General features: G+C 50.9%; 1 protein-coding gene across 1 annotated transcript in view; it reads right to left on the bottom strand.

Moving 5' to 3' along the window:
* Positions 1 to 1995: 1995 nt before the first annotated feature.
* CEP70 (centrosomal protein 70) overlaps positions 1996 to 21780 on the bottom strand; it is a gene marked incomplete at its 5' end in the record, with an annotated part of 40371 nt that continues 20586 nt past the window's right edge. Inside the window, 14 exon segments of the mRNA XM_082260677.1 lie at positions 1996 to 2067; positions 2152 to 2231; positions 3786 to 3900; positions 4551 to 4719; positions 6042 to 6191; positions 6271 to 6426; positions 7607 to 7705; positions 7828 to 7924; positions 8178 to 8255; positions 9090 to 9178; positions 12983 to 13079; positions 17336 to 17395; positions 19264 to 19439; positions 21240 to 21420. Of these exon segments, the coding sequence (XP_082116803.1) occupies positions 2003 to 2067; positions 2152 to 2231; positions 3786 to 3900; positions 4551 to 4719; positions 6042 to 6191; positions 6271 to 6426; positions 7607 to 7705; positions 7828 to 7924; positions 8178 to 8255; positions 9090 to 9178; positions 12983 to 13079; positions 17336 to 17395; positions 19264 to 19439; positions 21240 to 21420 (1612 nt within the window). The 3' untranslated portion in view covers positions 1996 to 2002.

Below are 21780 nucleotides of genomic sequence, written 5' to 3'. Positions count from 1 at the left end.
AGAGAACAGCCGGCACACACATCGTACAGAAGAGAACAGCCGGAACAAGCATCGTACAGAAGAGAACAGCCGGCACACACATCGTACAGAAGAGAACAGCCGGCACACACATCGTACAGAAGAGAACAGCCGGCACACACATCGTACAGAAGAGAACAGCCGGCACACGCATCGTACAGAAGAGAACAGCCGGCACACGCATCGTACAGAAGAGAACAGCCGGCACACACCGTACAGAAGAGAACAGCCGGCACACACATCTTACAGAAGAGAACAGCCGGAACACGCATCGTACAGAAGAGAACAGCCGGAACACAAATCGTACAGAAGAGAACAGCCGGAACACACCGTACAGAAGAGAACAGCCGGAACACACCTACAGAAGAGAACAGCCGGCACACACATCGTACAGAAGAGAACAGCCGGTACACGCATCGTACAGAAGAGAACAGCCGGAACACGCATCGTACAGAAGAGAACAGCCGGAACACGCATCGTACAGAAGAGAACAGCCGGCACACGCATCGTACAGAAGAGAACAGCCGGCACACGCATCGTACAGAAGAGAACAGCCGGAACACGCATCGTACAGAAGAGAACAGCCGGAACACGCATCGTACAGAAGAGAACAGCCGGAACACGCATCGTACAGAAGAGAACAGCCGGAACACGCATCGTACAGAAGAGAACAGCCGGCACACACATCGTACAGAAGAGAACAGCCGGAACACGCATCGTACAGAAGAGAACAGCCGGAACACACCGTACAGAAGAGAACAGCCGGCACACACCGTACAGAAGAGAACAGCCGGAACACGCATCGTACAGAAGAGAACAGCCGGCACACACTGTACAGAAGAGAACAGCCGGCACACACATCGTACAGAAGAGAACAGCCGGAACACGCATCGTACAGAAGAGAACAGCCGGCACACACCGTACAGAAGAGAACAGCCGGCACACACATCGTACAGAAGAGAACAGCCGGAACACACATCGTACAGAAGAGAACAGCCGGAACACACATCGTACAGAAGAGAACAGCCGGCACACACATCGTACAGAAGAGAACAGCCGGCACACACATCGTACAGAAGAGAACAGCCGGAACACGCATCGTACAGAAGAGAACAGCCGGAACACGCATCGTACAGAAGAGAACAGCCGGAACACACCGTACAGAAGAGAACAGCCGGCACACGCATCGTACAGAAGAGAACAGCCGGAACACGCATCGTACAGAAGAGAACAGCCGGAACACGCATCGTACAGAAGAGAACAGCCGGCACACACAGTACAGAAGAGAACACCCGGCACACGCATCGTACAGAAGAGAACAGCCGGAACACGCATCGTACAGAAGAGAACAGCCGGAACACGCATCGTACAGAAGAGAACAGCCGGCACACACCGTACAGAAGAGAACAGCCGGCACACACATCGTACAGAAGAGAACAGCCGGCACACACCGTACAGAAGAGAACAGCCGGCACACACCGTACAGAAGAGAACAGCCGGCACACACCGTACAGAAGAGAACAGCCGGCACACACCGTACAGAAGAGAACAGCCGGCACACACCGTACAGAAGAGAACAGCCGGAACACGCATCGTACAGAAGAGAACAGCCGGCACACACTGTACAGAAGAGAACAGCCGGCACACACATCATACAGAAGAGAACAGCCGGCACACACCGTACAGAAGAGAACAGCCGGCACACACCGTACAGAAGAGAACAGCCGGCACACACTGTACAGAAGAGAACAGCCGGCACACACCGTAGAGAAGAGAACAGCCGGCACACACATCGTACAGAAGAGAACAGCCGGAACACGCATCGTACAGAAGAGAACAGCCGGAACACACCGTACAGAAGAGAACAGCCGGAACACACCGTACAGAAGAGAACAGCCAGGACACGCACCGTCTGTACAAAAGTTTATTAAAGTATAAAAAATAAATAATAGAGTGGACAGGGGGGGGGGGGGGGTTGTTGTTGTCACCGTGAGTCCAGCGCCTTCAGCCTGAGCACCTCGGGCAGAATCTCCTCCAGATGACGGATTTCTGTAGGGAAAATACAAGTATGACAACCAGTGAGTAATGGAGGGGAGGGGGGGGACCTGCATACAGCAATATCCAGCGACTTACCTAATATATCCAGCAGCCCCTTCACCAGACCCTCGAAGGCCGGGAAGAACTCCTCGTGTTCCCGGATCTTATTGATGACGCTGCAATAGGAGGAGAGAGTTCAGGAAGATTTAGGACAGAAATGTGAGGACAGAGAAGACAATGATATGGATTTGTATAATATCACAGCACATTTGGGGGGGGGGGTAAGCGGGTAAAGGCTGCGGGACTCAGCGAAGGAGCTGCGGGACTCAGCGAAGGAGCTGCCTGCGGCTGCGGGATTCAGCGAAGGAGCTGCGTACGGCTGCGGGACTCAGCGAAGGAGCTGCCTGCGGCTGCGGGATTCAGCGAAGGAGCTGCGTACGGCTGCGGGATTTAGTGAAGGAGTTGCGTGCCACTGCGGGATTCAGCGAAGGAGCTGCGTGCGACTGCGGGATTTAGTGAAGGAGCTGCGTGCGGCTGTGGGATTCAGCGAAGGAGCTGCGGGATTCAGCGAAGGAGCTGCGTCCGGATGCCGGATCCAGCGAAGGAGCTGCGTGCGGCTGCGGGATTTAGCAAAGGAGCTGCGTGATTCAGCGAAGGAGCTGCGTGATTCAGCGAAGGAGCTGCGGGATTCAGCGAAGGAGCTGCGGGATTCAGCGAAGGAGCTGCGGGATTCAGCGAAGGAGCTGCGGGATTCAGCGAAGGAGCTGCGGGATTCAGCGAAGGAGCTGCGGGATTCAGCGAAGGAGCTGGCTGCGGGATTCAGCGAAGGAGCTGCCTGCGGCTGAGGGATTTAGCGAAGGAGCTGCCTGCGGCTGCGGGATTCAGCAAAGGAGCCGCTTGCGGCTGCGGGATTCAGTGAAGGAGCTGCGTGAGGCTGCGGGATTCAGCGAAGGAGCCGCTTGCGGCTGCGGGATTCAGCGAAGGAGCCGCTTGCGGCTGCGGAATTCAGCGAAGGAGCCGCGTGTGGCTGCGGGATTCAGCGAAGGAGCCGCGTGCGGCTGCAGGATTCAGCGAAGGAGCCGCTTGCGGCTGCGGGATTCAGCGAAGGAGCCGCTTGCGGCTGCGGGATTCAGCGAAGGAGCTGCGTGCGGCTGCGGGATTTAGCAAAGGAGCTGCGTGATTCAGCGAAGGAGCTGCGTGATTCAGCGAAGGAGCTGCGGGATTCAGCGAAGGAGCTGGCTGCGGGATTCAGCGAAGGAGCTGGCTGCGGGATTCAGCGAAGGAGCTGCCTGCGGCTGAGGGATTTAGCGAAGGAGCTGCCTGCGGCTGCGGGATTCAGCAAAGGAGCCGCTTGCGGCTGCGGGATTCAGTGAAGGAGCCGCTTGCGGCTGCGGGATTCAGCGAAGGAGCTGCGTGCGGCTGCGGGATTCAGCGAAGGAGCTGCGTGCGGCTGCGGGATTCAGCGAAGGAGCTGCGTGCGGCTGCGGGACTCAGCGAAGGAGCTGCGCGCGGCTGCGGGATTCAGCGAAGGAGCCGCTTGCGGCTGCGGGATTCAGCGAAGGAGCCGCTTGCGGCTGCGGGATTCAGCGAAGGAGCCGGTTGCGGCTGCGGGATTCAGCGAAGGAGCCGCTTGCGGCTGCGGGATTCAGCGAAGGAGCCGCGTGCGGCTGCGGGATTCAGCGAAGGAGCTGCGTGCGGCTGCGGGATTCGGCGGTCAGAAGTTGCTGTACCTGTCTATGTCCAGAGGGCCGAGGACATCCTGTAGTTTCTGGCTGTTTCCTCCTTCTGCATTTCGGCACATCCCCCACACTGCGTTCACCACCGTCCCGATACCGGCCGCATCATCTGCGGAGACAGCGCAACCAGCACACAGGATGAACAATAGGAGGGGCTGCTGTAGGACTAACATAACATAAGAAGGTGATAAGGGAGGATCAGAAAAGAAGGGGATTGTAGATGGAAAACACCACTAATGAGGGAGATAAAATCTTTCCATTGTCATTCTACACCCTATTATAGACCCAGTTATGTCATCACCGGCTCTCTGTGCTTCTCTATGCAATGCAGGCAGCCTAAGGCTGGTGGGAGGGGCCGGCAGGGGGCTGTACATGGCTCCCTGATAACAACACAGCCCCCAGCCTCAGCACTCCTCTCAAGAGCCCTTTGTCCTGGGAGGAGTTATGCAAATATCAAAAAGCCTTGATGGGCGGGTGTCAGTGTGCAGAGGTGGGCGGTCCTAGGTAGGCTGTATTTACATTTGTAAGATATTGTAGAGAAGTGGGAGGGGCTTGGTTTGCAGGAATTGATATAAAGGAGAGCTGCTATCCTATGGTGTTGTAGATGTATTTGCTCGCAGACCGCCCACCTGTGATGCTGAGCCTCCATGATTGGAAGAACTAAAATCCAATGAATGAAAAGGTCGGGCCAGGCTAGGGAGGATGCTGGGAATGGGGGAGGGGATATATTGGGGCTGTAATGATGGGGGGGGGGGTCACCTAATCCCAGGATGTTGCGGAGATTCTTCATGGCGTTGGTGACTTCCCCCAGTCTGCTGTACACTTCATTCATCCGCGGATAAACGCCGTTCAACGACGGAACATCGAAGAGTTTCTGGAAGTGGGAGACCAGCGCCTGCAGGGTGTATGGGGAGATCCTAGCGCCATCCTGAGGAGGGAAACGGAACATGAGAAACCACAAAAACCAGGGAGGGGCCACACCTGATCTACACAACATGGCAGGATGGGAGTTGTACCCCAATCTACACCCCCATTATTCAGTGCCACCACCCTTCACTCCATACCCCCCCCACCACCATCCCACACTGCTGTACCCCAATCTACACCCCTATTATTCAGTGCCACTACCCTTCACTCTATACCCCCCTCACACTGCTGTACCCCAATCTACACCCCCATTATTCAGTGCCACCACCCTTCACTCTCCCCCCCCCCCCCTCATGATCCCACACTGCTGTACCCCAATCTATACCCCCACTATTCAGTGCCACTGCTCTTCACTCCATACCCCCCCACCCCTCCCACCCCCCACTGCTGTACCCCAATCTACACCCCCATTATTCAGTGCCACTGCCCTTCACTCTATTCTCCCCCCCCCCCCACCATCTCACACTGCTGTACCCCAATCTACACCCCCATTATTCAGTGCCACTGCCCTTCCCAGAAACCTGGCTGACAATCCGTATTCCAATTCATCCAATATGTGTTCAGCAGGGAGGAGGTCGGGGCTCTGTGCAACGCACTCCAGTTCCTCCACACCAAACTGGTCACACCATGCCCTTAGGGAGCTGGCCACTTTGTGACCTTTAACATTCTCCACTCTAAGGAAGGTTTTCTAGGAGGGTGTCTGTGGGAATCTGTACCATTTATGAGGTCAAATACTGATGTTGGATGAGAAGACCCGGCTTACATGTTGGGCCCCCAATTCATCTCAAAGGTGTTCAGTAGGGATGAGGTCGGGGCTCTGTGCAGGACACTCCTCAGGACTTCTCATCTCAAAAGTGTTCCATAGGGTTAAGGACAGGTACTGATGCTGGATGAGAGAAACTTATACCAAATTTCTTCCGAAAGTAGGGATGTTACCACAAGGTTGGAAGAGCACAAATTGTCTAAAATGTCTTTGTATGTTGGAGTATTACCGGGACCCTTCACTGGAGACACCTGAACTCATGTGTCCGAGTCATTGGGAAGGGGGGGGGGGGGGTTCCCATACTTTTGTCCATATAGTAGATAAGCATTTCCTATAAAGCTGACCATCATCTTTAAATTTATCACCAACTTTGTAGTGCGAGAATAAATTTTAGTTCCTGCCCTACCAGAGTGGCCCTCATGGTACCCCATTGATGGGGAATCTATAAGAGATCGTACAATCACAATACAACGATTGTTTCTAGCCTTAGAGACTGAATCTCAGGGTCAGTTTTCAGATCGTTGGAAGTGGATTTGGGGAAGTTGACGGTTTCTCATCACCTGTTTTCGGTTCTCCAGGTCCTCCAGCATGGTGTCCACAAGCAGTAGAAGTTCCTCCACACGGACGCCATCAGACGAGTCTTGTGACTTGTTCAGCGTCTGGTCAGGCAGAAGCTTCTCGCTCAGCTTCCTCAGTGCTCGATGCAGGGCCTACCAGAGAAAGAGGACCTGTCATTAACTAACTACACTTCATACATACCTCCACCAGAAGGGACAGAGACCACCGTACCTTCAGGGACAGCAGCTGTCCGGCCCATAGCTCCACTGTTGGCAGAATGTGGATGAAGTCAGCTTCGTCTGGGGTGCCATCTCCTCTAGGGTTGTGTTTATAGAGCAGCAGAGGGGCCCGGGGACCACTGATCACTGAATTGATGTCAGAAAGGATCTGAGAAACACAGATCAGAGAACGGTTCCTAATCACAAAACATTCGCAGCCTGAAAATAACGATCGTATCATCCAAAGGAATCATAACAGAACAGACACCCAGATACTGAAAGTGTTAGATGCTTAGTCTAGGGGTGCAATTACTGCAATGGATCCCCCTGTGGTCCCCTGCAACTGGCTTCTTCTCCTCTACTGTCTGATGGCTTTCAGCTGCTGCAGGGAGAGCCACTGGGAAAAGGTTCCAGTAATTTCGCTGTCCCCGGCCCGCATGTCATGTTTACTGGCTCCTTTATTTCCTGAATGAACACAGTGAGTGATCAGTACTAATCGCTCCGGTGTTTATTCATCAGACTAGACTGTGCTTACTATGCTTCAGTGTGTGAATGAACAGGGAGCCGCTGTACAGAGCGATTCCCCTTCATTAATTCTGTGGTGCACCTGAGGCTGTAGAGAAAGGATTGAGGAATCCGTGTCCTCAGTCTCTTTCTCAAAAATCAGACCCCCCCCCCCCCCCCCGAGCTGTTACAAAAGATATAAGATAAAATAAAATTGTAAAACATAGAATTTAAATAACATAATTATGAGCTCATATATACCGACACTCTGGCTGCATGAATGAGTGGTTTGTCCATTTGGCTGGAGCTGCCTGTTACTCTATCAGACCGGCGCCGAGTCCTGACCTCTATGCTGCACAGTGTCTGCGTTCAGATCCTTGCACCCACGCCTGCCCACGTGTCAAATTTAGACACGTGACTGTCCGTGTAGCTGCTGCATCTGCATCCACTTCTATGGGCTGCCTGCATGCACCTCTGAGGTTGATGCACATGCAGCAAAAAGCAGTTCAGCATGGAGGATGGGACTGTCTGAATAATCTCTATGGAGACAGAGCGGCTGTATGAACACAGCAACAGGTCCTAATTTTATGGGTGTGCAGGTGTGGGTGAGTGGCCCCACATGAACACTGTCAGGTAGGCTGTAGGGGGCCGTGTCAGGTAGGCTGTGGGGGGCCGTGCCAGGTAGGCTGTGGGGGGCCGTGCCAGGTAGGCTGTGGGGGGCCGTGCCAGGTGGGCTGTGTCAGGTGGGCTGTAGGCGGCCCTGTGATTTATATGGTAATAATACAGCCACGACACAACATGCACATTAACAATTCTGCCCAGCGTTCCCCTCCATCTCTCTGTACCTTGTGTAGCTTTGTAGAGGTCTGCGCCTGTCTCAGGTTAGAAGTAGCAGTGGGCATGAGATCCTTCAGATCCAGAACATTCAGCTCCCGGCACAGGTCCTGTGTGAGGACACAATGGGTACATGTGAGATACGGGAGATCGGTGTGTATACAGGACACAGGATATAGTACAATGGTCAGATGAGGGGACATACAGAATGGTGACTTCTGCGGGGAGATACCTGTAGGTGAAGCTGACACTCAGCAGCCGGCAGGAGATCCGTACACTCTGCATCACCCTGACTCTCATCTCTCTTCTCCTTCTTCATCCCCCGGAACCTGCAACATGACAGACCACATATTATCAGCTCCTTCAATGTCTGTTCTAGAGAGCTAGCAATCTAATGACAGGAGAAAACCCTGCAACATGGCATGACAGACTACATAACATCAGCTCCTCCAATGCCTCTCCCAAAGAGCTGACAATTCAGAACAATTCCAATAGCAAGCCCAGCCCACAGGCCAGTGACAGGAAGTCTGTTCAGTCCAATACTCCTCAGAGAACAGGATGGCCAACAATATGGAGTCTTACCGGATGTTATTCTGGAGGAGAATCTTCTCCATTTTCCTCATCTGCTGCTTGTATAGTCGGAATTCTTTGGCTGAAGGTCTGAAAGGAAGAGACAGAAGAGCTTACACTTCATACAGGAAGAGACAGGAGAGCTTACACTTTACACAGGAAGAGACGGGAGAGCTTACACTTCATACAGGAAGAGACGGGAGAGCTTACACTTCATACAGGAAGAGACAGGAGAGCTTACACTTCATACAGGAAGAGACGGGAGATCTTCCATCTCGTACAGGAATATCTTTCTGCCCTATTCTAACTGTTTAAAGTACCCAAAGTCCTAAACTAAATTAGCAGAAACCTGTCTTTGCCCATAGACCTTGACTGGGGGTGACACGGCTGTCTCTGCTCCCCATAGCCCTTGACTGGGGTGACACCGGTGTCTCTGCTCCCCATAGCCCATGACTGGGGTGACACCGCTGTCTCTGCTCCCCATAGCCCATGACTGGGGTGACATCGCTGTCTCTGCTCCCCATAGCCCATGACTGGGGGGACACCGCTGTCTCTGCTCCCCATAGCCCATGACTGGGGGGACACCGCTGTCTCTGCTCCCCATAGCCCATGACTGGGGGGACACCGCTGTCTCTGCTCCCCATAGCCCATGACTGGGGGGACACCGCTGTCTCTGCTCCCCATTGCCCATGACTGCGGGGACACCGCTGAATGTATAACACTCTGCTAACCTCCCATTACTATTGACAAGAAGGAATAAATTAACAATGTGAAACCTGCATGTCACATTACCAGGGACTGACAGACGTGAGTGGTCACATGATCAGTGCAGGAGTCACATCCTGTAAAAGTAAAGGCTGACGGATGGTAAACTATGGAGGCCTTACAGAGATGAGTACACTGATTGCAGACAGGTGCTCTTACCTGCTCTCCATCTCCCGTCTGATCTGATCATTCTCTCTCACCAACTCCTCATTCCTCCTCCTCGCCTCCCTAATCTGCTCCTGATAGGACTGTGGAATTAGAATAGGCAGAAATTAATACAAAAGCAAATAAACTCCACCATACAGAAGGACAGAGAAATCCTCAGAAGTTACAAAACTGGGCCTTTCCCTTTAATAATACGAGCCTCTTCCTTAAATAAAAAAAATGCCGGGCTTTCCCCTCTACAATGCCGGGCATTTCCCCTCTACGATTCCGGCCTTTTCCCTCTACAATGCAGGGCTTTTCCCCTCTACAATTCCGGCCTTTTCCCTCTACAATGCAGGGCTTTTCCCCTCTACAATGCAGGGTCTTCCCCCTCTACAATGCCGGGTCTTCCCCCTCTACAATGCCGGGTCTTCCCCCTCTACAATGCCGGGTCTTCCCCCTCTACAATGCAGGGCCTTTTCCCTCTACAATGCAGGGCTTTTCCCCTCTACAATGCAGGGCTTTTCCCCTCTACAATGCAGGGCTTTTCCCCTCTACAATGCAGGGCTTTTCCCCTCTACAATGCAGGGCTTTTCCCCTCTACAATGCAGGGCTTTTCCCCTCTACAATGCCGGGCCTTCCCCTCTACAATGCAGGGCTTTTCCCCTCTACAATGCCGGGCCTTCCCCTCTACAATGCAGGGCTTTTCCCCTCTACAATGCAGGGCTTCTCCCTCTACAATGCTGGGCCTTTTCCTCTACAATGCCGGGCCTTCCCCTCTACAAAGCCGGGACTTTCCTTCTACAAAGCCGGGCCCTTTTCCTCTACAAGATGCTCCACATATTTCCAGTTGGTGAAAGGTCTGGACTGCAGGCAGCCAGTGAAGCCCCCAGACTCTTCTATTGGAAGCCATGCTGGTGTCATAGATGCAGTATGTGGATTAGCATTGTCCTGTTTGAATAGGAAAAGCTTTCCCTGAAAAAGACGTCATCTGAATGGGCGCATATGTTGCTCTGTGGTCAGACGAATAGAAATTTGACATTCTTTTTGGCCACCATGGGCGCCGCGTCCACCGGACTAAAGATGAGAGGGACCTTTCGGCTTGTTATGAGCGCTCAGTTCAGAAGCCGGCATCTCTTATGGTATGGGGGGGCATTAATGTGTATGGAATGGACAGCTTGCACATCAGGAAAGGCACCATCAATGCTGAAAGATATCTCCAGGTGTTAGAGCAGCAAATCCTCTCATCCAGGTGACGTCTTTTTCAGGGAAGGTCTTCAGCAGAACAATGTTAAACGGCATACTGCATCTACAACAGTATGCCTTCTTAGTAGGAGAGTCCGGGGGCTTCCCTGGCTTCCTGCAGTCCAGACCTTTCACCCGCTCAAAATACAACAATATGACAAAGAAGACCCAGGACTTTTGAGCAGATAAAATCCTATATCAGGCAAAGAATGGGACAACATTCCTCCCCCAAAACACCAGCAATTGGTTTCCTCATTTCCCCGGAGGCTGCAAGGCAGGCCTTCTCGTCCAACATCAGTGCCTGATCTCACAAATGCGCTTCTGGAAGAATGGTGAAACATTCCCATAGACACTCCTAAACCTTGTGGACGGCCTTCCCAGAAGAGTTGAAGCTGTTATAGCTGCAAAGGGCGGAGCCAACTCAAGATTGAACCCTACGGACTAAGACTGGGATGCCATTAAAGTTCATGTGTGTGTAAAGGCCGGCGTCCCAATACTTTTGACAATATAGTGTACATGGGAATTTCACTAATGTTTTTTTATTTTCCAATGTTTTCTACCTGCATTTTAGGGGATATATGGGTAATTATAATGATTTGGATCATCTGATTTTACATTTTGGGGCAAATAATTAGACAAGTGATTTGTGATTATCAGATTACATTATTGTATATTATTACACACGGGATCTGCGATACTCTGTTAGGATTCTCTTATTGCTATATGAAATGGTTACCAGTTACAATAAAATTACCAGTCTTATTAGTTTGTACCTTCACTTGTATTCATATTATATATAAATTTATTGGACTTTATATACACCTGTGGTGCTTCTCATCCTTTATCACAATACAATTCTTCCAGAACAGCCTCTGCCTGACCCGGAGTATTGTCATTTCCACCTACAAGACATACAGACGCGGTGTACCTGTAGAGGGCTGTATAGGAAGCCCGGTGGGTGTACCCGTAGAGGGCAGTATAGGAAGTCTGGTGGGTGTACCTGTAGAGGGCGGTATAGGAAGCCCGGTGGGTGTACCCGTAGAGGGCAGTATAGGAAGTCTGGTGGGTGTACCTGTAGAGGGCGCTATAGGAAGCGCGGTGGGTGTACCTGTAGAGGGCGCTATAGGAAGCCCAGTGGGTGTACCTGTAGAGGGCGCTATAGGAAGCCCAGTGGGTGTACCTGTAGAGGGCGCTATAGGAAGCCCAGTGGGTGTACCTGTAGAGGGCGCTATAGGAAGCCCGGTGGGTGTACCTGTAGAGGGCGGTATAGGAAGCCCGGTGGGTGTACCTGTAGAGGGCGGTATAGGAAGCCCGGTGGGTGTACCTGTAGAGGGCGGTATAGGAAGCCCGGTGGGTGTACCTGTAGAGGGCGGTGTAGGAAGCCCGGTGGGTGTACCTGTAGAGGGCGGTATAGGAAGCCCGGTGGGTGTACCTGTAGAGGGCGGTATAGGAAGCCCGGTGGGTGTACCTGTAGAGGGCGGTATAGGAAGCCCGGTGGGTGTACCTGTAGAGGGCGGTATAGGAAGCCCGGTGTATCTGTAAAGGGCGGTATAGGAAGCCTGGTGGGTGTACCTGTAGGGGGCGGTATAGGAACCCCGGTGGGTGTACCCGTAGAGGGCGGTATAGGAAGCCCGGTGGGTGTACCCGTAGAGGGCGGTATAGGAAGCCCGGTGGGTGTACCTGTAGGAGGGCGGTATAGGAAGCGCGGTGGGAGTACCTGTAGAGGGTGGTATAGGAAGCCCGGTGGGTGTACCCGTAGAGGGCGGTATAGGAAGCCCGGTGGGAGTACCCGTAGAGGGCGGTATAGGAAGCCCGGTTGGTGTACCCGTAGAGGGCGGTATAGGAAGCCCGGTGGGTGTACCTGTAGAGGGCGGTATAGGAAGCCCGGTGGGTGTACCTGTAGAGGGCGGTATAGGAAGCCCGGTGGGTGTACCTGTAGAGGGCGGTATAGGAAGCCCGGTGGGTGTACCTGTAGAGGGCGGTATAGGAAGCCCGGTGGGTGTACCCGTAGAGGGCGGTATAGGAAGCCCGGTTGGTGTACCTGTAGAGGGCGGTATAGGAAGCCCGGTGGGTGTACCCGTAGAGGGCGGTATAGGAAGCCCGGTGGGTGTACCTGTAGGAGGGCGGTATAGGAAGCGCGGTGGGAGTACCTGTAGAGGGTGGTATAGGAAGCCCGGTGGGTGTACCTGTAGAGGGCGGTATAGGAAGCCCGGTGGGTGTACCCGTAGAGGGCGGTATAGGAAGCCCGGTGGGTGTACCCGTAGAGGGCGGTATAGGAAGCCCGGTGGGTGTACCTGTAGAGGGTGGTATAGGAAGCCCGGTGGGTGTACCCGTAGAGGGCGGTATAGGAAGCCCGGTGGGAGTACCCGTAGAGGGCGGTATAGGAAGCCCGGTTGGTGTACCCGTAGAGGGCGGTATAGGAAGCCCGGTGGGTGTACCCGTAGAGGGCGGTATAGGAAGCCCGGTGGGTGTACCTGTAGAGGGCGGTATAGGAAGCCCGGTGGGTGTACCTGTAGAGGGCGGTATAGGAAGCCCGGTGGGTGTACCTGTAGAGGTATTGTTACTGGAATGGGCAGATTCTGCAGGGAACAGGTACATGGACAGGAATCTCACTATCTTCCTATTTCCTAGATACACACATCATACAAAGAGACAGACGTCACCTTTATTAGAGCTTTATAATTGGGTGTTGTATCCAAATCAAGAGATTCATCCGAGGATCTCCTCTCCAGAACTGGAACATCCAATTCCTCGTACCGCCTAGAAGGAAAACACAGACCTGTGTCACCTGGCTGCAGCAATACCAATGCAAAGAATGGAACCCCCTCCTCCACAATATACACCAATATCTGATCAATAATATACATCAATATCTGATCTATAATATACATCAATATCTGATCAATAATATAATATACATCAATATCTGATCAATATTATAATATACAGCAATATCCGATCAACAATATAATATACACCAATATCTGATCAATAATATACACCAATATCTGATCAATAATATAATATACAGCAATATCTGATCAATAATATACATGAAATGGGAGAAGTATTTATACTGGAATACTATGGGGAGAATATAGTAACCTTGGAGTCGGTGTGCATGACAACCAATCAGCTTCTACAGTGTCTTGCGAAAGTATTCGCCCCCCCTTAAACTTTGCGACCTTTTGCCACATTTCAGGCTTCAAACATAAAGATATAAAACTGTAATTTTTTGTGAAGAATCAACAACAAGTGGGACACAATCATGAAGTGGAACGAAATTTATTGGATATTTCAAACTTTGTTAACAAATAAAAAACTGAAAAATTGGGCGTGCAAAATTATTCAGCCCCTTTACTTTCAGTGCAGCACAGTTCAAGGGGGCCGATTACTTTCGCAAGGCACTGTATCTACAGCTTGTTTAGTTAGGCATTGAAAATGAAAGGCAGAAGCTGATTGGCTGTCATACACAGCTGCTCCAGTCATTGTAACTCCCCTTCTATATTCTCTAAGGACTCTGAGTGTCGGTGGATGGAATTCGGTGTTTCCTACACTCCATGTATCATGCCGACTGTGCAGACCTCCAATGTGTGAGGAGGTGGAATGACAGTTGGGGGCGGGGTCTATGAGATCACATGATGAAATCCAGCTGTATCAGCAGCACACACTAATGAAGTCCCTGGGGTGGGTTGTATAATGAAGAGCTCCTTCACCATAGAAACCCTTCATGGAAATCACCGTCCCTTCATCTGTCTGCACTACACCCACTGCAGGCATCACATGGGGCGGCTCCTGGGATCCCTGGGGGGCCCTTCTAGGTGTCAGAATGGGATCCCCAGGTGGGGGGGGCCCTTCTAGGTGTCAGAATGGGATCCCCAGGGGGGGGGGGGGCCCTTCTAGGTGTCAGAGATCCCTCTAACAGTCACTGTGCACACAAACTATAAGGAAAGCTCCATGCACACTGCACTCCGAGGGGCGCCTAGGAGGAATCACACAATACAAGCTGCGTTTCTGCATGCAGATTTATGCACATTGGGGATTGACGAATTCTATTGGACAGAATATTCATTTATTCTACCCCTTACAATGTATTACCATGCAAATATATGCGTGTTGATGCATTTTTTCAGTCCAAACGCTCCCCTTTAGAACACACAAGTGATATTTGTTTCCTGCCCCATGGAAGGGCAAATAGTGGCAGAGAAAAATAAAACATCAAACGTTTGTAAAATAGGTGTAATGTGCTGCATGAGGCCTAATATACGCACACAATACCCCTCCCCCACTCCTGATTACCATGCAATTAACATGTTTTGATCAATTTCCTATTTTGAGAGCTGCTGATGTCATCACTGCGTCTTTCTGCTGGTTATTGTCGCATAGTAAGATGGAGTTTGGTGGAAGAGGCCGGGGGGGGGGGGGGGGGGGACGCCTCTAAATGTTGCACCACTCCACCTTCAGCATTTTATGAATAAATCCCAGAATCCTTCCCTGCATGCGATTCTCCTGCTTTTCCCTCTTAATGACCGGGACATTTTTTTGTAATTTGGCACTGCGTGATTTTAACTGACAATTGCGCAGTCATGCAACGCTGTACCCAAACACAATGTACGTCCTTTTTTCCCCACAAATAGAGATTTCCTTTGGTGGTATTTGATCACCTCTGCAGGTTTTTATTTTGCAATATAAACGAAAAAAAGACCGAAAATTTTGATAGAACGTATGTCAAAGGTTACCAAAGAAAATAGGCTCCTGAAGAAGAGATAATAAACTCGAAACATGTGGACCTGTTAAACAGATGCTGGAGTGGGAGAAGCCATTCAACTATGTAATGTTTCTTAACCACATGCTTTCGATTATATATATATATATGTTATAATTTTTAATTGTTTTTGAATAAAATTTTTATTATTTTATAATTTAGGTCTTAACCCCTTAAGCCCCGGAAGATTTTACCCCCTTCCTGACCAGGGCCTATTTTGCGATTCGGCACTGCGTGACTTTAACGGACAATTGCGCGGTCGTGCGACGCTGTACCTAAATAAAATTGACGTCCTTTTTTACCCACAAACAGAGCTTTCTTTTGGTGGTATTTGATCACCTGTGCGATTTTTACTTTTTGCGCTATAAACAAAAAAACAGCGACAATTTTGAAAAAATAACAATATTTTTCACATTTTTTTATATGAAATTCCCCAAAAAAAAAAAAAATTTAAAAATCAAATTTTTTAACATTTTAGGCCAATTTGTTTTCTCCTACATATGTTTGGTAAAAAAAAAAATCACAATAAGCGTATTTTGATTGGTTTGCGCAAAAGTTATTGTGTTTACTAACTACGGGAAAGATTTTTGTCATTTTTATTGTTTTTTTTTTTACTAGTAATGGCGGCGATCTGCGATTTTTTTTGCGGTACTGCGACATTGCGGCGGACAGATCGGACCCTTGACTGACATTTTTGACACTTTTGGGGGTACCAGTGACATTACTACAGTAATCAGTGCTATATATATGCACTGTTACTGTAAAAATGACACTGGCAGGGAAGGGGTTAACTTTATTGGTGATCAAGGGGTTAAATGTATGCCTCATGCTTACTGACGTGTGTGGGGGGAGGGGATTGTGTGACACAGACAGAGATCGCAGGTTGAGCTATGCTGAATCCTGTGATCTGTCCCTGTCTGTCACATAGGAGATCCGCCCACTTTGTTTACACAAGTGGGTGGATTTCCTCAGTCGATCCCCGACGATCGGGGAAGGAGCGATGGTGATCACCGCATCTCCTCTCCTGGCACGATCCGACTTGGTGATGCGGGGGTTAAGTGTGTCCCTAGGGGCGTGTTTCTTACTGTAAAGGGGTGTGGCTTGTGATGTAACCACAGAGACATACGATCCTACATAGCAGGATCATATGATCTCTGCAGTTACACCAGGGAGAATGACAGACGGCTTTGTTTATATCAGCCGCCTGCCTTTCTCCCTCCGCAGCAGACGATCGCGGGTGGCCGGCGGACATCGGAGCCACCGGTCACACGCACGGACATGTCAGGGAACGAGCGGGGGCGGGAGAGCACCTCTGGCGGTGCGCGCTCGCCCCCTACAGGCTCACAGGCTAGTGACGTAGTACTACATCAATTTGCCTGTACGGGGCTGACCGCCACAGTAAATAGTGGTGCGGTGGTCGCCAAGCGGTTAACAGCCCACGTTTCTCAACCTTCAGCTTTGTATACAAATTAAATTTGTGTCCTTTTTTCCCCACAAACAGAGATTTAATTTTCTGGTATTTGATCCCCTCTGCAGGTTTTTATTCTTTGCGCTATAAACAAAAAAAGAGCGAAAATTGAGAGAAAAATTTAATTTTCTATTTTTTTCTTTAAAAAAATATCCAATAAACTCAATTTTTGGCATACATTTAGGCCAAAATGTATTCAGCTGCATGTATTTGATAAAAAAAATAATCTCAATAAGCGGATATTTATTGGTTTGCGCAAAAGTTATGGCGTCTCCAAACTATGGTGTAAATACTGGAATTTACACAGCTTTCACTTTCTGACTGCCCATCTCATTTCTTGAAGTGCTAAAATTGCAGGGCAGTTCTTTCACAGGTCGTGTGAATCGGATGCGGTTCATAACCCATAGGTGTGACCCCAGCCTTAGATGTGCATCCCTGCTGGCCACTGGATGAGGAATGGATCAGGAGAAGAGGGGACTGACGATGACTGAAGTCAGGAAATGGAGGGGGGCTCATGATGGCTGCTGAAGATACAACGGTTATGTTGAGGAGGAGGAGGAGAAGTCTGCAGGGAATTGGGAGAAATCTGTTTCCACACAGGAGGAGATTTGCCACAAGTGTGTGGGGGGGGGGGGGAATGTAAAGCTTTAAATACAAACATCTAATATGACCAGAAGACCCCAACATTCCACTGCAGGGGCTCCCCTATGTCAGAGCACATCTGGGCAGATATCAATGTATCACCCCACCAGCAGAGGGCGCTCTCACACACCCAGCACATACCTCAGTTCAGTCTGTAGCTGGTTCACTCGCCTCTCATAATCATCAATCACACCCAGAACCCTGAAGAAGGAAAGAAACAAACATTTCATTAGAAGGACATTCATTGAGGCATAAAATCATTTTCCACCAATTTCTACAAACATGTCCTGATAATGAAAGCAGCTCAGAAATCCTCCTCCTGTCACAGTCATTATAACTTTATTTCCAGTATCAGGAACATTGTACCCCGCAGTGTACCTGGATGTCATTTACCATGTCTGCCATGTAATACCGAGATCCTCCTGGAAGCACCTTAACAAGAGCTCCTCCCACAAATCTCTATTGTGAAAATATGCCCCGAGAACCTGGAGGAGACCCAGCACTTCCAGGTGCAAATCAGCAAATCAGTTAACAGGCAACACCTTATTGGGCAATGACTAAGCCACGCCCCCTACTTCCTGCTTGCAGTGGCTGCGGCACTAATGTGTGTCCACTGACACGGTTTATCCACTGACCCCAGCGCTCCCACATCTCAAGAGATTCAAAAACTCCTGTGACCCCTGCGCTCTCCCGTGTCTCCAGCCACTCTTGTAAACCCTGTGCACTCCTGGGTCTTTAGTACCCCTGTGTCTTTACTGACCCCCTGGGCACTCCTGTGTCTTTACTGACCCCCTGGGCACCCCTGTGTCTTTACTGACCCCCTGGGCACTCCTGTGTCTTTACTGACCCCCTGGGCACCCCTGGGTCTTTACTGACCCCCTGGGCACCCCTGGGTCTTTACTGACCCCCTGGGCACTCCTGGGTCTTTACTGACCCCCTGGGCACTCCTGGGTCTTTACTGACCCCCTGGGCACTCCTGGGTCTTTACTGACCCCCTGTGCACCCCTGTGTCTTTACTGACCCCCTGGGCACTCCTGGGTCTTTACTGACCCCCTGGGCACCCCTGTGTCTTTACTGATCCCTGTAAGCTCTTGTGTGTCGAGTGACTCTTATGACCCTAATACAGTTCTGTGTCCTTAGTGACTCTTGAGCTGTCCCGTGCTCCTGTGACTCCGGAGTACCCAGACCACACTGTGTTATCCGGTCACACCAGTAGCTCTAGAGAACCCTCAGTGTCCGGCATCATCCAGTGACTTGTAGTGCAGCGTGACTGAGGACCTCCACACCACCGGTCCCTCCATGCAGTCTCAGGTATGCTCATCTCCAGGACTGTCCCCCTTTCTGTGTACAAAACCCCTATAAACACCATCAACTTCATCTAGGAAGTCAGTGATTTGCTCCACTATTTTATATATACTCCACCAGTGAGGTCTCCCGGCCATAACTGCGGCCTCCTGTCCATCTGGAAGATAAGTTTGGCCCAGCAGTGTTGTAGGTTGGTGAAGGATCTTAGTGGTAGTTTCCCCTGCAGCTGTAATGCCCAAACTGTTGACCGTCAGTGAAAGCCGTGGTCTCCAATAAGCCCAAAAACTTGGCCAATCAGATCCTGGGTTTGTAATCTTGCTAATGAGTGCACTAGAGCCGCACAGCGCACCACTAGAGCCGCACAGCGCACCACTAGAGCCGCACAGCGCACCACTAGAGCCGCACAGCGCACCACTAGAGCCGCACAGCGCACCACTAGAGCCGCACAGCGCACCACTAGAGCCGCACAGCGCACCGACATTCTCTTATATTGAGTTTAAAGGGGAAATCGCATTTACATCATCTGTGACACCACCGGCATTCTTATAAACTACAGCAGCCATCTTTAAAAAGGGCACTTCATATCCAGATCTGCCCTTCCTACCTCCTGCAGCAATAGGTCACTCCAAAAGTGATCAATTACTTGCTGATAACACAGATCAGTAGTAATATTGATCATTTGCTGCAGACGGGGGCTGGGTGGGATCTCCCCTGAAATAAACATATGACAGGTCCTCCTCCTGCCTGAATGTCGGGTCACCTACTGCTGGTCCAGGATGTTGTTTTCTCGTGGCTCCCGGTTCATCAGACGCAGGAAAGCTTTCTTCTGATTGGCCGCTCGCTGCTCCTCTGACCGGACCACCTGGGACAGACGTTTCCGCAGTTGTGTGATGTTCTCTTCCTGCTCACGCAGCTTCTCCTTGTGCTTCTGGCATCGATCCTGGGGGGGGAGCGAGACACAGGAGATATCAACATGACCCCCCAACATCTGAGACCGCCCAATCATCTGTGAATATCACTAATGCCCAGGGGCGAGCCAATACCCGGAGCAGAAAGTGTAGGTTACCCCTGAAACTGAATATATAAAGGAATATATTCTTCATAATACTAATATAGTGACCCTTCTAAATGATCACACTTGCGTTACTGCACTCTTGGTTACAAGCAAATACCCGTGATCCCGCCAGTTACCCCCCCCGCCTCTAGCTTTCAGACCACCCCAGGCAAGGAAGCAGATTTATCCAATTGTTAATGGTTTATGTCCCTTGGTTTTCTGATTGGAGCTACAGGATGCCGTGCCAACATATGGGGTGCCTGTAGCCCCATGGTCAGCTTTGCTGCCACACCCCCTTCCCAGCTCTGCTCTGCCTGACACCTCCTATATAGAAAGGGAACAGAGCTCCCTACTGATGCCGACATCAGGCAATGGAGACACCCCCCCCCCTTCCCATCACTGAAAACACACCCAGTGCTCATCAATGGAGACACACCCACTGCCCATCAATGGAGACACACCCACTGCCCATCAATGGAGACACACCCACTGCCCATCAATGGAGACACACCCACTGCCCATCAATCGAGACACACCCACTGCCCATCAATCGAGACACACCCACTGCCCATCAATCGAGACACACCCACTGCCCATCAATGGAGACACACCTACTGCCCATCAATGGAGACACACCCACTGCCCATCAATGGAGACACACCCACTGCCCATCAATGGAGACACACCCACTGCCCATCAATGGAGACAAACCCACTGCCCATCAATGGAGACACACCCACTGCCCATCAATGGAGACACACCCACTGCCCATCAATGGAGACACACCCACTGCCCATCAATGGAGACAAACCCACTGCCCATCAATGGAGACACACCCACTGCCCATCAATGGGGAAACCCCCCCCTTCCCATCACTGAAAACAAGCCCACTGACCCTCAATGGGGACACCCCCACTGCCCATCAAAAGAGACACCTCCCCTTCCTATCACTGAAAACAAGCCCAATGCTCATAAATGGAGACAAACCCACTTCCTTTCAAAAGGAGAGACATACCCACTCCCCTTCAAAGGAGACACAGCCACTGCCCATCAACGGTGCCACGCCCCCTGCCCAACGGAGACACGCCCCCTGCCCAACGGAGACACGCCCCCTACCCAACGGAGACACGCCCCCTACCCAACGGAGACACGCCCCCTACCCAACAACGGAGACACGCCCCCTACCCAACGGAGACACGCCCCCTACCCAACAACGGAGACACACCCCCTCCCTGCCCATCAGCGGAGACATACACCCTGCCCATCAATGGAGACACACCCCTTGCCCATAAACGGAAACACACCCCCTGCTCATCAATGGAGACACACCCCCTCCCTGCCCATCAACGGAGACACACACCCTACCCATCAAACTGAGACATACACCCTGCCCATCAATAGAGACACACCCCTTGCCCATCAATGGAGACACACCCCCTGCCCATCAATGGAGACACCTCCACTGCCCCTGTATATACTATAGAGAGTCCGACCTATCACAATGTATATACTATAGAGAGTCCGACATATTACATTGTATATACTATAGAGAGTCTGACATATCACAATGTATATACTATAGAGAGTCTGACAGATTACATTGTATATAGCTTTATTGAAGAAAGTGATGAAGTTTCTCCTGTACAGGCGGCTCGGGTCAGTAAACTGCTAAGAAGGGAAACTTACATGGACGACCTTCTTCTCCTGTAACAGATTTGTCATCTCTGTCTGCTGCTGACGCATTTTAGCGATGAAGTCATCTTCTAAGTCCCGGATTTTGGTACGGACGCTGTCCAAAATGCGCTGCAATTCATTGGCTTTCTGCTCCTGGCGTCCGGCTCGGTCCTGCTGTAAGCGAACATCCTCTCTGGAATAAATCCGATCAGTGATTGGTTTTATAGTCACTCCCCCACCCACAATGTACACTCCCCTGGTACACAGCCCCCCTGGTACACAGCCCCCACCCCCCAACATACACTCCCCTGGTACACAGCCCCCCTGGTACACAGCCCCCACACAACATACACTCCCCTGGTACACAGCCCCCACACAACATACACTCCCCTGGTACACAGCCCCCACACAACATACACTCCCCTGGTACACAGCCCTACACTTCAAATGGGACATTAATATTGATCAACAATATATTTCAAGAAACATATGCAGACTATTCCTGGCCTGTTTGATTCTGAATATGTTCATTGAAAGAGCCAATCACATTGGC

This window comes from Pelophylax lessonae (assembly GCF_965119305.1).
Source record: "Pelophylax lessonae genome assembly, chromosome: 6".
In the NCBI taxonomy this organism is placed as follows: Eukaryota; Metazoa; Chordata; class Amphibia; order Anura; family Ranidae; genus Pelophylax; species Pelophylax lessonae.
The sequence above is the reverse complement of the archived record's forward strand: the minus strand, read 5'-3'. Positions and strand labels throughout refer to the sequence as shown.